The following is a 17,500-nucleotide window of genomic DNA, read 5'->3' as shown; positions in this document are numbered from 1 at the left end:
AAAAAAGAGTCCATTAGACGACTTCAATTCAAAAGGCAGCATGCGAAGGCCAAATTTTTCACGATAGAGAACTATAGATCCACGTTTACACGAACGGCAAACGGTAAGAATCTAACATTTGCTGTCTGCCTTACAGCCCTTCGACAACAATGCGACGTTGTCTTTATTTGTTGTGAATGGGAAATATTTTTCTATGTTTCTGTTAGATGTTTTTAAGGATTAGAAGAAAAGGAAGCGAAATCAAAATTAAAATTTGCCGTTTGCATTTTCCGTAAACGTGGTTCTAAATCTATTTAATGTCTGAGATAGAAAGCTTCTTGCGACTTAAAAAAACTGAGGCCTCATACGAATCACTAACTCTTTTGTAAAAGGATGTTTTTCCTCGCCTATAAAATTAGGATAGTTAGATATTCTTCTTTAACGTTAATATTACAACACAGGCGTTTTTGAAATGTACTTTAATTTTGATTACACTGTGATGGTTGCACGAACTTGTAATATGCAGGCCTTCATTTGTTGCTTTCATGATATTAGAGGCTTCCTTCATACGGCATGGAAAAGAACAATCATTTATTTATTAGTAGCAAATGAAGCAAAAGAGAGCGACTCTTTCTTTGTAAGAAAACTTTTCCTCCATTTGTTGGAGAAATGATTGCTGACTTAGTTGTTACTTAATATCTATTTTCAACATTGTAATGGCAAGGTATTGAACGTGGATAAATATGTTTAAGTTAGTGAGTTTGCTCCATGAGCTGGAGCCCGGGTAATTTTTGATGTTTTTGTGAATGTATCACTATGATTCATGAGCAATTTTATCTATCCAGTACAGTGACTGAGTAAAAATTGTTATTTTTTTTGTGTGTGTGAGTGTGTGTGTCATAATGGCCACCAACTTTTTGGAATTGGCTACCACTTTAAAATATTTAGGAGCCAAGTGGCTCCCGGGAAAAAAAAGTTAATTTTACACCCTGCAAGTGCATTGCATCTTTCCCCTTGCATGACTTGCCAACCTCTGGAGATCTAAAATCTGGAGATTTTGCCATGCGGTCTCTCCAATTCCTTCCCCCCCCCCCCCTCCTCCCAAAAATACCACACCCACCCATCCCCCTACTGTTTCCTCTGATAAAAGAAAAGTCCTCCACCATTGTGAATCTTGAATGTGGTATTTACAGTAAAACAGGGCACTCATATGTCGAGAATTTTTATTCCAATCAAGCAATCGGTGGTTATACGTATACATGTAGCCTTGAAAACAAACGAAGATAAAGAAAGCCATGTTGTTTAGTTCTATCAATGTGTGTTGTAGAGTCGTTTTTATCCAGGAGATTTGGACTGACCTGTACGGGAGGCTGGAAAATTTGTTCCGTATGCGGGAGACTCCCAGATAATTCAGGAGAGGTGGCAAAAGTGAATTATGGCTTTGCATGTAGTACATTCCTTTAATTAATGATATTAATTTTGAGGAGATTCTGACTTACTTTTTGAAAAATTTATACAAGCTTCTATTTCTAAAACTAGTTTGCTTAAGGGTGGACATGCGAGTGGTTTCAAAGAAGGAAAGAAGAAATTTGAGAAAGCTTTGCTTCAAGTCAAGGGAAAGAGAAAAGTCTATGCATCACAGGTGACTACAAGTTAGAATAATCTGCCACTGTTGTGAATCTTGAATGTGAAATGTTTTTCAACTTGGGAATGCAATTAAGAAACGAGTTCAAAAAAATCAAAATCCTTTTAACTAGGGGATGCAATTTGAACCTATACAAAGGAGCAAAGCTTTTACATGTAAAAGGTTCAGAGTCATTTTTATCCGGGAGATTTGATGACCTGTATGGGAGACCGGGAGTTTTATTCCCTACATGTATCTTGGAGAGTTCGCACGTTTAAAGGGGACGTAGTTTTTGAGTCTAGACCTGCATGTACAGTAAATGTTTTTTTTTAACCTGTTCCCACCTATTAATTAAAAGCGTCCCCAATTGGCAAGAATCCACTTGTGAATGTAAGGAATTGGTGGATTCAAGATGGATTGAATTGAATTTAATTGAATTGAACTGAATCCACTTGTGAATTTAAGGAATTGGTGGATTCAAGATGGATTGAATTGAATTTAATTGAATTGAACTGAATCCACCTGTGAATGTAGCAAACATATTTCACATTTTTCATCCTGTATATTGTATAATTGCTTTTTTATTTGGTATGCGGAGTTTTGTAAAGTCACTCAAACCAGCTGTCGTTTTCTCCCACAAGTGTGACTGCAAGAGGCATGGATCTACATGGCTTGTATAATACACTACTGTAACAATATTACAGCCAAGTAATTCAATGAAATTTGTTTGCCATACATGGTGCACAATAGAAAAAACAAATTATTGAATATAGACTCGTCTATCTGAGTTGGTGCACTTTTTTAATAATTTTATACATGTACTGTATATTGGGCCATTGAAGTTGACACTGGCATTATGATCAACCAAATCATCCCTTTGTCTAGCTTTAGCTACATCTTGACTCCAAGCATTGACTTTTACTTGCCTTAAATCCCATTCCTATTAAAGTGTTGTAATTTTATAATTGTTCATGTTGATAGGTTCCATTGTCTGTGGCCTCTCTCAATCAAGGAGATTGTTTTGTTTTTGATTGTGGACGGAAAATTTTTGTGTGGATTGGAAAGGAAAGCAATAAAAAGGAGAGGTTAAATGTAAGTTTTTTTTGTGTGTGTTAAATTAAACAATGCTAAATAATTATAAATGATGAATGTAACTTGGAACATTATTACAGAAAGACATCTTAGACTAGTAGATGGACATACACTGTACAATGTAAACATCATTGTATAATGGCTTATCAAATCATAGAATGGCCTCCTGCATGCATCTTCAGTAAATTTGTAAAAAATATTAACAGTGAAGGTGTCTATAAAGCAAAAGATCATGATTGCAATCACTAATAATAATAATATTAAATGCAACTTGAACACTGTAAGTTGTAAATAGCATGGAAACAAACCCAGGGTTTAGAGACTGGACTTGAACTGTTTACACGCTGAGCCAGCTAGAAAGCCTTCTTAGGGCCATGGGCGGGACAACTGTGATTTTGTTCCATACTTGAAAAAGGTGAAAGTTCATGGATAATAAACAACATTTTTGTAATGTGAAACAATATTATTTTCAGTTCTATGTGAAAGGTGCATATAAGAGATGTATTGATCTTTAAATGATAAATGTGAATTGTACAGTATTAGAGGGAACGCAGTATCATGCTGGTGAAATGGCTTCCATGTTGATTTCCCATAAGTCATCCTCTTGAAATTCTGAACCCAACACGAATGACATTGTACCTGGAGCAGTGAACGTGTTTTTCTCTTCATAGGCTTGCCGTTATGCCCAAGAGCTCAGAGACGAGGAAAGAGCAGGATTAGCAAGTGTCTCTCTAATTGGTTAGTCAACCATTCATTCGCACACACCAAAATTTTAACAACAGTCCAGGTACTCCATTCTGGCGGGTCTGAAATACGTGTCACATTCTGCAGGTCATTGTACATGATTGTACATGTATGTCTCACTTACTAGTAGCCTGCTTGCAGGCGGTAATTTGTGTTTTCAAGGGAAAGATTCGGCCACCATATTTAATTGGACAGGTGGAAGTCAGCCAGTCTCTTTCCCACTTAAGGTAGAAATTTCTTTCATTGTGGTTTGAATGCAGGAGTCATATCAAGCATTGATGAATTAAGATCTTCCGAGTGAGTGTAGTCCTGAGATGTCATCATCAGAGTTGAGTGCAACATGCAAAACAACAAATACAATGTACATCTACTGGTATTTTTCCTTGCATTTAATCCCCATCTGCACAAGCAATTTTTACAAACTGGAATTAAAATCTCATCATGTATGAAGTTTTGGTAAATGGCAGGGTTACTTACTCCTGCATGCTTGGTTGATTTTCTTACTCAGATACTCCAGAGGAAGAAGAAGAGTTTTTTTATCACTTGACTGGCAATAAACGCATTGTGCCAATCACCAAGGAAGGGGAAAGTGACAAAGATCATGAACAAGTCCTCAAACTCAATTTATACAGGTACAGTGACATAAGTAAAACTTTTCCCGATTGTATATTATCAGAAACCCATAAGGGTTGAAACGTGTAATGGCCCCTTGTGTGCTGGGAAACAAGCTTTCCCACCCTGGTCAGAGTTTTTCTCAGTCCTTGTGTGGGCCCATCTCCATCAGTAGGGCTAACGCTCACATGGTTCATATGGGATTGAAATCTAGCACTTCACATTACACACTATTCAGTTAACTCTGTTCTGAATATTCAATTTGCTAAGTACCATATTTGGAACAACAAGAGTGAGGGGTTTCCAAATATGGCACTGAAACATTCAACCAATCAGTTCTCACTGAATATTCGGAAGCTGTGAACACACGTTACACGTTTCAACCCTTATGGGTTTCTGATAGTATTCATAATTAACAAGCCCTGCTATGCCAGCTGGACCATCACTAAGGGTCTTCAAATGACTGACTCAGAGAGGAAAGTTCTGCCTTTGTAATAACATAAAATTTTGCAAATGGTTAGGCTCTCTGGTCTTCTTGTGTAAGGACGATAAACCGTAGGCCCTTTGGGACGTAAGAAAAAGAACCCACGTACCATTTGCAAAGAGTAGGGCAAGGAGTTCACGGTGTTGTGGTCTGCCTTCTTTGATATAGATCGTTTCACTGTCACGCAACAAAAAAAAAAGATTTGAAACATGCTAATTTCAAGGATGTACATGTATTGATGAAAGGTTTCTTTTTTTTTTTTGTGCAGGGTCAAAGAAGAGGAGTCTGGAAATATCACAATGAAGGAGACTGGAAGCAAACCTCTTGGGCGTCATGATTTGGATTCTGATGTAAGCGGCACATGTAACCTTGTTAACTGTTCAGTTTAGTTCATAATTATGTATCTGTTCTCAAGTAACTGAGGCCAGTGGGGTATACAAATAGGTCAGGTGACCTTAGTTAGGTAGGTGCTACTGTCTTTTTAAAAGTCGCTTTTGTGTTTCTTGACATCTGTATAAACCAATGACCCAACACGCCGGTGCTTATCCCCGGTTTCCGTAGCATTAAGCGACTGGGAGTATTTTTAACTTTTCCCTTAATGGGATGCTAGTCCATCGCAGGGTTACCCCCAGCATTTCGCCGGTATCCATTTTATACCCCTGGGTGAAGAGAGGCACCGTGAGAGTAAAATGTCTTGCCCAAGAACACAACACACTGCCCCAGCCAGGACCCGAACCCGGACCACTCGCTCCCAAGTCAAGCACACTAAACCATGAGGCCACCGCGCCTCCTTACCGGTACCCACGTGATACCCCTGGGGTGGGAGGAGGCAGGATGGAGCAAAGTTGCTTGGTTTGAGAAGCAGCATGAACCGGCAATCCTGGGGTTGGGATTCCACGCCACTGATCACTACGGCACAAACCTCCACTGTCATTTGTGTGGTATATGTGTTTTGTTGAGATTACCTTGAAGGTCTGGCTGTGGCAGTTACATGTAGCTTGTCACATCTTCCAGTGGTTTGCGTCAGACACATTAAAATCTGTGACTGTGTTTTTTTAGGACGTTTTTATTCTAGAGACTGGGTTCTCCATTTACGTATGGCTAGGAAAGAAAGCAACTAGGGGTGAAAAGGCTCAAGCGCTCAGAGATGCCGAGGTAAACAAGTGCACAGACAAGTATGATAACCTATGACCATGGATATTCTCTCCGGTCCACCCTGCTTCATGCCAAACAATAGAGAGGGTTAGCATCACGTTTCAGTGAAACAGCAAACGTCGGCTTGCCGTTTCACGTTTCACGTTTCACGTAAAATGGCGTGAGGCTTGTGACTTTAGCTTTACGTGACCCTCGGCAACTCGAGTATTTATTTAGTTACTAAATCTCAGAGTCTTTTTAAACATTGTTTGTAGAAAAAGACGCTATATAAAATGAAAATCCTTACCTGTCTAATTTTGAGAGTTTCCATGACAGAGACTCAACGTGAGTTCATAAAGAAAATTGTGGCAAGGAGACATATATGAACGATCTATAACTACGAAATCTAATTTTTCCTTCTTTGGCATACCGGAAAATGTCTTGGAGTACTTTTTTTTTACGCAAACAACTTCTTATGTAGAAGAAAACGCGAAAAAAATTCACGTATGCGGCAAACGCGAAAATGCCTTCTTTCTCGTAGAAACGGCAAGCGGGAGCCGGCAAACGTAGAAAAAGGCGGGAAAATTATGGTCACGTGGTAACTTTTACCGTTCGCGCGTGATACTGAATCTCTCTAATATTATAGCAAATTTCTTCGTGACATGTTAAGAGCGCGATTTGTGTGTGCAACAGAGTATTACTTTACAGTTCCCAAATTGAAAGTAAATTCTCGTTTTTTTTTTTTTCGAGATGTGAAAACATCTCAAGTATCTATTAATTCCGAATTGTACGAGAAGAGCGTGCATTTTTAGTTGGAAGTGTCGAAATGACCTGCAGCCGTTAAAGGTTTTCAAATCATTGACCAGCATGTTCTAAGAGTACGTATTCGACGTAGCCCTGATAAACACTGGAACCCCGTTAATACGGTCATCAACGGACCTAAACTGAAAAATTGGCCGTATTGACGGGATGGCCGTATTACCGGGGTAGGGTGAAATTCATGACTGAATGGCCGTAATGACAAATGTTGCATTTGCACTTCCAGAACAACTTTTCTCTTTAATAAACAACAGGAATGTACGTACAGTAATTGTATAAAATACTTGAAACTTCGCTCAGTATGTAAAACACTTAAAATTGTTAAGAAGTGTACCGTACGTTCCGAGCCTAAAATCAAAAAAAGAACAGGCCCAGCTTACTATGCTTCTAAAAAACGGAAGCCAGCGTAATTACCCGACCATGTATCGATCGTATTTTGGATGAAAGCACAATGACTTTTATAACCCCTTCGAAATTTGCCTTACTGGATGTTAAAGAAGTTTCAAGATCATGTTTGTAATGAAATGTAAAGTAAATCGCCAGTTCGATTACCGTGGTAAATTACAAAAGTAAATGAAATTGACATGTCACATGCGTTTTGGTTTTCTAAATTTAGCGCGAGTGGCTGTATAAACGGGGTGAAATTATAGAGGATTCTACCGTTTGGGATTTAAAATTGTGGTCGTTGGCCGTATTAACGGGTGACCGCATTTACGAGGGTTTTCTGTAAGAAAATGTAAGGCCGTTTTGCCGGGCCAAAGAAAGTGGCCGCAATAACGAGGTGACTGTATAATTTACCGAGTTGGCCGTGAGGCTAGCCTGCGAACAGCAGACGCATTTCCGGTCGTCGAAGCGACGACCGGAAATGCGTCTGCTGTTCGCAGGGTACCGTGAGGCGGGGTTCCACTGTATTTAAATCCAAGAACTAGTTTGTTTTAAAACGGTTAGCATTCAATTAGTGCAAATAGCTTGAGTCATTAGTCGATTGGTAATAGACGTCAGTGATAGAGTGATAAAAATTGTAAGATTTTCATACAGTCACAGAAAGGGATTCAACAGATTGCCGGCTGTAATGGACAACTTCTGAGTAGTCTAAACAAAGATCGATTGGATAAATCGAATATTTCGCGAAGATCGACATGAAATTGAGAAATTATCGGACTGCTGGAAATGGAATGTTTTCTTATACTCCACATCAGAAAATGAAGCAAGCTAAATACGAGTATAATCCTTACTAGTGTGATCAAATATCTCAAAATACAAATGAGTAACAATTACCTACCTTCAATAATTACTTTCAACTTTTGTCTCGTATCAGTCGCTGTATTTCTTCCTCACTTTGTACTTAAAGCGTTAAGTCGCGGCCATGACTTGAAACTCAGATTTCCGAATTTCATTGAAACTCGCGTTGGACGCGCTCACAAATTTGCCACGCTTTCAAGACGCCTGTCCTGATCACGTGCAAATGCAAGGTTCAAGCTGTTGTTTCCCTAGGGAGTTGGTGAGTTTTGTTCGTCCTACGGAGTTATACAGTTTTGAGGCGCGTCTCGTGATATTTTCTCGTCCAATGAAAAGCTGCATTTCAGTTTTGAGGCATAACATTATCACTTGAGTCCAAGCAAACAGACAATTTGTCTTAAAATGTCCACTAAACTCTTCTCTCAAGGTAAATATAAACAGCTGTCTTAACCCTAACCAAAAGTAACTCTAACCACAACACTTGCATTGTTGCTTGAAATAGGCAACAAACGCTTAGACTCGAAGGGACACTTCGTGTTGGCTGTCAAAATTGGGCTTGCATTTCTGTGTACGTTTCTGGACATAAGAGAAGACCAAAGGACTCCAGCCTTCAAGGAAGGTCTTTGCATAACACAATCAAGAAAGAGAAATGTCGTGGAGAGAAGGGCAAAAGGAGATCCAAACCGTTTTTTCTCCCAAGTGTCGCAAATAGCCTGCTAGCACGCTAACGTTTACTTTTAGAGCGATTTTCAGTTGAGTGTCATAAAACAAATACCAAAGTAATTACTTCGACCAATCACAGCAGGGGCAAGCAGCGCAAATGAACCAATCAAAAATGGTAGCAATTCCGTGTAACTCGGTGCTCAAAGCGCGGGAAAAACCGCGCGTGCAAGTCCCGATTGGTTTTGGTTTTCTTACTCATTGGTTGATAAACTGGCGCGAGATTTTTAAACCAATCACTAAGCGTAGCAATTGCAATCGCGTGATTACTTTCCATAGTTATTTGAAAACTTCTCTAATCTGCTTTTATTTTGTATTTTGTAGGGGTTTATATCAGCAAGGCAGTTAAATCCAAACACTACGGTGAAAGTTGTCAAGGAAGATGTAGAACCAACTGAATTTAAGCAGTACTTTAACCCATGGGAAAAGGCTGTTTCCTATGGAAACACGAAGGTCTACCAGGCAGGAGTTGGCATAGCAACAAAAGGTATACCTTGACAGGGAAAATAAATGCAGTCAAATGTAATTTAAAGACACCCTGTGACCAAAAAATCAATTCGTATTGTTTTTTGGATTTCAAAACTATGTTAACTATACACTAAGCGACCAAAGTTTTAAGCCTTGATTTCAAAAAAGAAACCTGTTTATTTTAACTGGAATTTTCTTATTGTATGGTCCGCCATTACTAACTTTAAGATCTTGAGAGAGCTGGATCCAGGAGAAAATGACGTCAAAGGCTCACCATTTTAAGAATGGAATGCGTGTGTACGCCGCAGAATTAATATGCAGCACGGGAGTTTTGGGCTTTCATGCAGACTTTTAAACTTCCGTTTTGCGTATATAAAAAGCTGTTTTCACTCGCTGAAATTTTAAGATAGTGAGCCTTTGATGTCACTTTTCCCTGCATCCGACCCTCTGAGGCCCAATCGGTCAGTTTTGAACGTGAGTAATGGCGGACCGTGAAATCCAAAACTTACACTCAAAGAAAACGGCCTTTGGATAAAAATAAAAGTTCAGAATTTTGCTAGTCAGGTGTTAAGAAAACACACTTAAAAAATCTGAAGAAAAAAAGAAAGTGCTTCTTTTTTTAATCAACAAGGGCATTTTAATAGAGTTAACAACAGGAGCGAGTATGTTTCAGTTGTTGTCAGCGTCTTTGTCAGGTCAGTCTGCATGCCAGTGATTTCCGACCCTTGTGTGCTGTAGGGCGTAACCGTGGTGTTGTTGTCGTGTAGCTGAGAAAGCGTGTTTGTAGAGCGTTTTTAGCGGTTGTTTGCCCTTGCTTCCCCCCTTTTTCCCACAGTTGTTTTCAGTGTGACGGGTGCCTGTCTCCCTTGCTTTGTAAGTACTTGCAAGCAATTTAAAAGCAACTTAAAAGTTGCTTATCTAACTGCGAAGACCTTTCCATCCTTGATTTCATTCTATTTCGCGCTTCAAATATAGGAACCTCCGTATACTGTTAAAAATCATTTCGTTCAACCCGCACGAGTTAAACTTGAACCCGCAATCGACCCACTCCCAACGGGCCTGATAGCTCACTTGGTAGTAGGCCTTGATACAAAAAACCCGAAAAATGGCCTAAAATCTATCCGGAAATTCCCCAAGAATTTCAATGGCTTCTACTTCTGCCATGTTGATCTTCGTATGCTTCCAGGCCTTACAGTGATGCTAACAAGACATGCTGGGAACATAGCATATGGTAGCATATTAGTAGTATTTAAATGGCAAGAACCCGCTTGGAAACAGTGGAAGAAGCTTCTTAAAACCGGCCAAATATCGGCTGCATTTTTTTAAACATTATCGTCCAAAAATCCTTACATGTGAATTATCTAAAATTTCCTTAAAATTCCATTTGACTCTAAAAATCCTAAAAAAAGTCCGGATTTTTGTATCTAGTCCTAGTTCGATATATTAAATGCAGAGTAGTGCAATCGCATCGTAATTGAATCCTGTACGAGTCTGGGTTTTTTTCCAGGCTTGCTTGCAACCTCTTAAATTCGTTATCTAACTGCGTTTTTCTTTCTAAATAAATGAATGATCATGAAGTAGAGAAGAGAGTAGACTGCTGGCAGTCTGTTTTTCTCTCGTAATTCAGTAGGGGTTATGAGGCGAGACGTTTTGGCTAAAGGGGAATGAGACGAGACCCCAACTCGGCCATACCACCTTTGTCTCGCCTTCTTCTCTACACGGCCAACGCCATACCCCACTTTCGAGTTCGCGATGACTAAGCGCTCGTCCTAGTGACCCTTAGAGAAAAAACCGGCTGCCAGCAGACTAAGAAGGGAATGGTCTGGCGTTTCTTTACGCGGGTGTTAATGTTTATTTCCGTGCAGAGAAACTTGACCAAAGACCAAAATTTGAAGTGAAATCCATGCATGAAAGAAGGGTTTCAGTTACTAACAACTCTCTCCCGGATGACGGCTCTGGTACTGTGAAAGTTTGGCGAATAGAAGATTTTGAACGTAGAGACGTACCTGAAGATAATCATGGCGTCTTCTACTCTGGAGACTGTTACGTTATTTTGTATACTTACCTGAAAAACTCCAAGGAATATCGCATTATTTACTTTTGGCTGGTAAGTTAGTGTAGAGACTCTCTTACAGTAAATTTAAAATTAACCAAGTCGTTTGTTGACATCCTCAGACGGTTGATACCATCTACTGATGTTACAAAAATCATGCACTTGACTCTAAAGATGACTTCCGCTCAGTTTGTCGAAACGTCAGTCAATAGGGAGTTTAAGAAACGACGACGGCTACGGCAACGACAACGCCAAAAAGCAGTAATATTATTGGTTAAAAGAACCAAAATGATCGTGCTGCACGTGCGGCACGCATTTTTGAACAATTCTCTCCCGTACTCGTCAAAACTACTACGTGAAATGACCAATTTTAAGGTTTTGACGACAACGTGGACAACTACAGTGAATCTTTGAGTCTCATTCTTTACTTCCAATCCGTCCGTACCAATCCAGTTATAGGACACTTCGCTCATATTGAACAATATAAACAAGATGGAATAATCATGAAGTACTTAGAACAGCTCAAACATATATTTTGAAGTGACGTTTTGGTCGCCGTAGTCGTCGTGGTTTCTTAAACTCCCTAATGTCATCCCAAACAGTCCTTCTCAGGACTACGCTCACTTGACGATCGTACTTCACTTAAATTGTGTTAAGTTGGTTTACTGGATATTTACCCCATGATTCGAGTCTGAGCTCAGAGTTTTAAAATATACATTCAGTACTTGTGTGGGCCTACCTGCATTTTGGGACGAATGGCAAAGAGAGAGTTGCGTGTAAACTCGAAAACACCGGGTGCACATTTTCAAGTTCTCTCGTGAACTGAGTGTATAAAACGAATTTTTGCTGACCCTTTTGATCTAGATTCACGCGAATCGTGAAAGAAATGATATAAAACAGATTTGAAAGCCATAAGGGTGTTTAAAGATGAAGTCTATCGAATATTGACCGGAAATCGTTACCTTTGAGCGGTTTTCAAATGAGTGGCGTAAGACCAAAACCGAAGTAATTACTTTGGCCAATCAAAAAGGACGGGGTCAATCCAGTAAACCAATCAAAACTCGAAGTAATTACACGTAGCCGACACAAAGTGCGGGAAAATGTGCATGCGCGGCCACGGTTGGTTTTGGTTTCACTTCTGATTGATTGAAAAAATGGCGCGAGAACTTTGAACCAATCACTGAGTGAAGTAATGGAAAACCAAAGTAATTCACTGATTACTTTCGACACTCAATTGAAAACCGCGCTATTAGATAATTAACAACTAGTCACCAAATTGGAGTAGGCTAGTGGTAGATATTCGCGGCAAGGTAAATATCAGCCACTAGCCACCGACAGTGAGGTGAATAGTTTTCTTAGTGTATACTCAAACAGTGAGATAATATAGCTCAAATAGACGATATTAACTCGGTGGTAAATTTACCATATCCAACTAGGTTTATAAACCCATTTCTGTGTTTCCCGGCTTTAACATTCTTGGCGGCACCAAATGTTTCAATGTTCACAGGGAAATGACAGCACAGCAGATGAACAAGGAGCTGCCGCGGCTCATGCTGTAGAGATAGACGACGAGTTTGGTGGTGATCCCTATCAGGTTTGTATTACTCTTCAAGTCAGTAATCATGAACAACTGTGATAACCTGAAAACAACCCTAACTGTTAGGGTTTTCATTAAGAGCCGTCGGCCAGGGAAATTCACCGGCCATATTGCACGTGAACTCGCCGTCTATTTTTCCTTGGAAAAATTACCCCCAAATTTTACGAATAACATGAGAAACATTCGAACAGAACACGAGCCTTGGGTCGGCAAAGTTTTGTTCATGAAAAACAAAAGAGACGCCTGAATTCGGAGTATTTTCAGCGGCGATGTCTGTTTCCCTGTCCATGTCAAAGGCGAGGATCGAGCACACGCGTTTCAGAGGCAGGGGTCCAGCAATCCAGTGCATGGTGTAAGCGACCTGATTTGCTAACTACATTTGAAGTTTGACATTAGACGACATCCACAAAACGTCTTTTGAGTCATGACAGATGAAATACATTGCACACAGTCACAGCTGTACAGAATGCAAAGGAGCCTTAAAGGGGCTATGTCACGCTATTTTAACGTCTTTTCAAAACTCAAAATATGTCTTGCCGCCAATTGAATTTCAAGCATTTAGAGTATTTATGTACTCTCTCGCTCTTTCTCCGGTTACAAAAGCCAAAATTTAATGATATTAGTGTTCAAATACACTAATTCGTGCTCCAGAATGCAGGAAATGCATTCTAAGAGACCCAAGTTTCAAAAATTTCCCGGGGGAGGATCCCCCCCCCCCCCTCCTACAAATTCGTGCCTTCGGCCCTCGGGAATCGCGCCTTCGGTGTGCGTTGTCTTTTTTCCGCCTACTCAGGGGCGGATTTAGGGGGGGGCCGAGGCGGCCGCGGCCCCCCCTTTCAGTTCGTCGGAGATTTTTTTTTTTTTGTCAAAATATACAATAATTTTATCATTTTGTAAGCAGTCTGTTGGAGCTTTTGATTTTTTTAGCGTGATTTTTCGCTAATAGTGTGACCAAAGTTGTTCGAATAAACTTTCAACTTACAGGCGCTAATATTATCCTTTCGAAATGAGGAAGAAGACTGGATGCGAAATACTTGTCTACAGTCAACCTATCTTACAGAGACTGTGACCACGTAAAATGTTAATGCATATATATATAATTATATATATTTTGTGACTTTAAAGCAAGAGTCAAAAACCATGCATCATTGTAACCATAACTTATAATTTTATTCAATATGGAATCCTGATACATTACGTTCCAGATTGCACCAGAATGCATGTAAGAGTACCCAAATTTTCAAAATTATCTTGGGGGGCATGCCCCCAGACCCCCCTAAAAGTAGCGCCTAAGGCGCTACTGAGGCGCGTTAACGCGCGCTGATTAGTATTCTTGTTCGGCCCCCACTTTCAAAAAATGCTGGATCCGCCCCTGCTACTCTTCAGGTTTGGCCGCCAACTAAAATTTTTATTGAAAACCCTGCAAACATCGAACGCCATCTGTATTGTTGTAAGCATGTGCAGTGGGATCTCACTATCTCGAACTCTCTGGGGAAAAAAATGGCTCGAGTTAACAAAGATTACTAGAAGTCAACCAACAAAACAAGACGTCAAAATATTTTAAAAGAGTGTTCAGTAGGGAAAAAAGAAAATGCAAGCAAAAGAACGACTCGAAAACTCTCATTTGGAGGAGGCAATGGAGGCGATGCAACCTCTTGGTTTGTACGCTTTCCTTGAAATCCGGAAATCCCGGGTTTAAGACCCTTGATTCTGGTAGTGCCTGGTTCAACTTCTCAGCAGCAATTGTTAATAGCCAACTGGTTTGCCTCCGACCAGTTTGGATTTTTAACAGTTGTTGTTGTTGTTGTTGGTTTGTTTTATGTTTCATTGACTCTGAAAAGCCTCAATGGGGAGTAGCCAATTATGTATGTACTTGTGCTTGATTTCTCATGGCGTTATTCCTCCGCAGTTTTTTCGTAAATGAAAAAATCCTTAATACTTGTGTTTGGTAATTTCTTGTAAGGAATTAGTCTTACTTTTGTACAATTTTGAGTTTTCTGCTTCTATTGAACATGTGCCAGTTACAGGAGAAGTTTGTATGTAAAAAACATTACTATTGGAACTGTAATAATCATTCTAAAAAGACTCCGGTACGAATAGAAAAACGGTCGTCGGTGTACGGGTGACGTACGAATAGCTACTTTGCTTTTTTTTTTAAGACAGAGTAAGTGTCGAACTCTGTTTGTACTCTGTTTTTTTTTTTTTTCATGCAGTGAACCGATATTAACCAAGCAAAGCGTTGTATTTAACTCCATATATCTCTGTGTGTCGCATGCATTCTGTGTTCAATGCTCTAGGTTCGTGTCTGTGAGGGGAAGGAACCATTGCATTTCTTTATGATCTTCAAGCACAGACTGCTCATCTATCAAGTAAGTGTCTTTATCAACGGATTTTGATTTTCACTGCGGGGTGTCTCAAAGGTGAGAGTTGACTGTAATTGGTCGATTCAAGTGATGATACAGTTTACAAAATAAATGGCTTTTTCTAACCGTCTGCCTGTGTCACCGTGAACAGGATTGACGGCACTGGAAAAAAGAAATTGCGTTCGTTTCGCTCACAATACCAAGTCGATTTGCCTACTCAAGCAAGTCACTTCGCCCTCAACCCTTCGTCGGTCCACCAACGTAACTGAAGACAATTGATAGGATTTTACTTTCTAGAAACCAATTTGATCAATGAATTCAGATGAAATGCAACTTGCTTCGTTTTAGCACCAAACTTTGCCGTTTGAGTGTTGCGGGACAGACAGGCAGTCTTTATTCTAACACGATCGTAATCGTAGCTATGCAGCTTAGCTTGTAGGGTCATGCATAAGCGAATGACAATCGTGACAAACGATGATCCCTCAAACGTGGCAGATTTGTCTCTCCAAGCACCGACACTTACACACAAAAAGTCAATTGAATTATTGAATAACACAGCTTATATTTGGATTTACTAGGAGGTTTTTCACCTTTCGCGTAAGCGTCAAATAAATTAGCGCAGCAAATGTTCGTAAGTTTTTTATTTTTGGTTACTCTAGTGCTCTTCTTGGCAGGGCTGTGCGCAGATCTCCTCGAATAATTACTCTTAACCGGTTTAAAACCCGACCCTGCTATAACCAGTTTGAATTTTAACGCCTGCCCAGTGGCGGAAGAGTGGATGACGTTGCATTGACGTCACGTCACGCATGCGTGACAGAACATCGAGGAGATCCGTGCAGAGGTTTCCTTTCCTCGCGAGGGAGGAATTGCCGTGTTGGGGAAACGAGTTGCAGGCAAAACGACCTGCTTGAAAAAAAAAAAGGGTTCCAAGAGGGGTTGTTATTTTCTTTTTTCTTGCCCCTCCAATTGTGTCTAAACCTCTTCCATTCACACTTTTTTATCTGTCTGTGCTTGTGTCTAGAATCAGTTGTGAAGCGAAGGAGACCGGTGCCTGTAAACTCTAGCTTTTAATCAACTAATATCCGACTTGAACGCAAAACAAGAAAACATGGCGGCCAAGTGCCGCGCCCCTGATAGAGTATATATTATATAATTATACCGCTGACCCGGAGTCGCGGGCTGATAACAAGTGACCTAGAATTAAAAGTGCAGTGTCACGGATACCGCAATATGGGGTGCAGCAATCAAACTACTGCGAGAATATTCCTGTATTACTTTCCTCTTCTTTCAGGGTGGTCATGCCAGTGGCTTCAAGAACGTCAAAGATCAGGCATTTTCCTCTGATACGCGTCTTTTCCAAGTTCGAGTGACGGGAAACAATGCAAGGGTTGTTGAGGTAACAAATTTTATATGCACTAATCAAAGCAAAGATCCAACACTCTCGGAAACTCAGAAAAGGCCCAAGAGTACTACTATTTGTCTTGGCCAGATGTCCGAGATATAACGACCATTTTCTCCAAATGTGTTTTGAAAGTAATGTCGGTAGTTGTGAAGATAAATGTTTTCTTAAAAACATGACTCCTTTTGGTTTAATTAACAGACTTGTTTTGGCAGATATGTCTGCCATCTTCAGTGCGAATGTGTGTGCTGTGGTAACATTTTTAACTGTAGTGAATCGATAGAGGGGAATCATTGTTTGCCTTATTAGCATAGAGCGGTTTTCAATTGAGTGTCGAAAGTAATTAGATAATAACTTTGGTTTATGATTACTTCATTCTGTGATTGGTTCAAAGTTCTCGCGCCATTTTGTCAGCCAATCAGAAGTGAAACCAAAACCAATCGTGGCTCTCGCGTGGACCTTTTGCCGCGCTTTGTGTCGGCTAGGTGTAATTACTTCGAGTGTTGATTGGTTTACTGGATTGTCTCCGTCCTTTTTGATTGGCCAAAGTAATTACTTTGGTTTTGGTTTTACGACACTCGATTGAAACTCGCTCTATCAACGCTTAAAGACTTACGAATAGGACGTTTTCAACCAATTTCTAGAGACACCAATAACAATAGAGAAATGTACGACTTCTGGTGGACGAACAAAAGAAGCCAATGAGAGATCTTTTGTTTTCGTCCACCAACATGCCGGCGATGACGTCACGTGAAAACCATCTATAAAGGTTTACCCTTTGAAACCAATTTGTAAATAGCATGTTGCCTTCTGTGAACAATGTCTTCAGTTATCATTCCCTTATAAATCTTTGTTTCTGTTATTAAACTTTTGGTGAATCAAACTTGTCACATTAAGAGCGATGTGTCTTCCAAAAGTCTGATTTAATTCACTTGTCCGAGCAGTGCAAATTAGGTTAGTGAGAGAAACGGCCACGTTTAATCGCAGCCAAATTCTCTGGTACTCGCTTGAGGAGGAAGTGTGACCCAGTCATTCCTTGAGATCCAGCGATTCCGGGTTCAAAGACCCGTTCTGACTACTCGTTGAATTTGATCCTGGTAGACGCTGGGGCTGCACTTGTAAATAGCCAGATGAGATTAAAAAAAAAAGTTTTTGTTGTGGTAGTTGTTTCTT

General features: G+C 40.1%; 1 protein-coding gene across 2 annotated transcripts in view; it reads left to right on the top strand.

The window, feature by feature from the left end:
* Positions 1-17,500, top strand: part of LOC138049289 (advillin-like) — a 34,847-nt gene that overhangs the window by 8,212 nt on the left and 9,135 nt on the right. For both annotated transcript variants that reach the window (XM_068895497.1, XM_068895496.1), the window contains exons 7-17: positions 1,519-1,621; positions 2,585-2,695; positions 3,367-3,433; positions 3,948-4,071; positions 4,804-4,885; positions 5,595-5,690; positions 8,772-8,934; positions 10,781-11,022; positions 12,476-12,562; positions 14,863-14,934; positions 16,220-16,324. In XM_068895497.1, the coding sequence (XP_068751598.1) occupies positions 1,519-1,621; positions 2,585-2,695; positions 3,367-3,433; positions 3,948-4,071; positions 4,804-4,885; positions 5,595-5,690; positions 8,772-8,934; positions 10,781-11,022; positions 12,476-12,562; positions 14,863-14,934; positions 16,220-16,324 (1,252 nt within the window). The remainder of the gene's footprint in view (positions 1-1,518; positions 1,622-2,584; positions 2,696-3,366; positions 3,434-3,947; positions 4,072-4,803; positions 4,886-5,594; positions 5,691-8,771; positions 8,935-10,780; positions 11,023-12,475; positions 12,563-14,862; positions 14,935-16,219; positions 16,325-17,500) is intronic.

This window comes from Montipora capricornis, chromosome 5 (assembly GCF_036669925.1).
Source record: "Montipora capricornis isolate CH-2021 chromosome 5, ASM3666992v2, whole genome shotgun sequence".
NCBI lineage: Eukaryota > Metazoa > Cnidaria > Anthozoa > Scleractinia > Acroporidae > Montipora > Montipora capricornis.
This window is presented reverse-complemented; position numbering and strand designations above follow the sequence as displayed.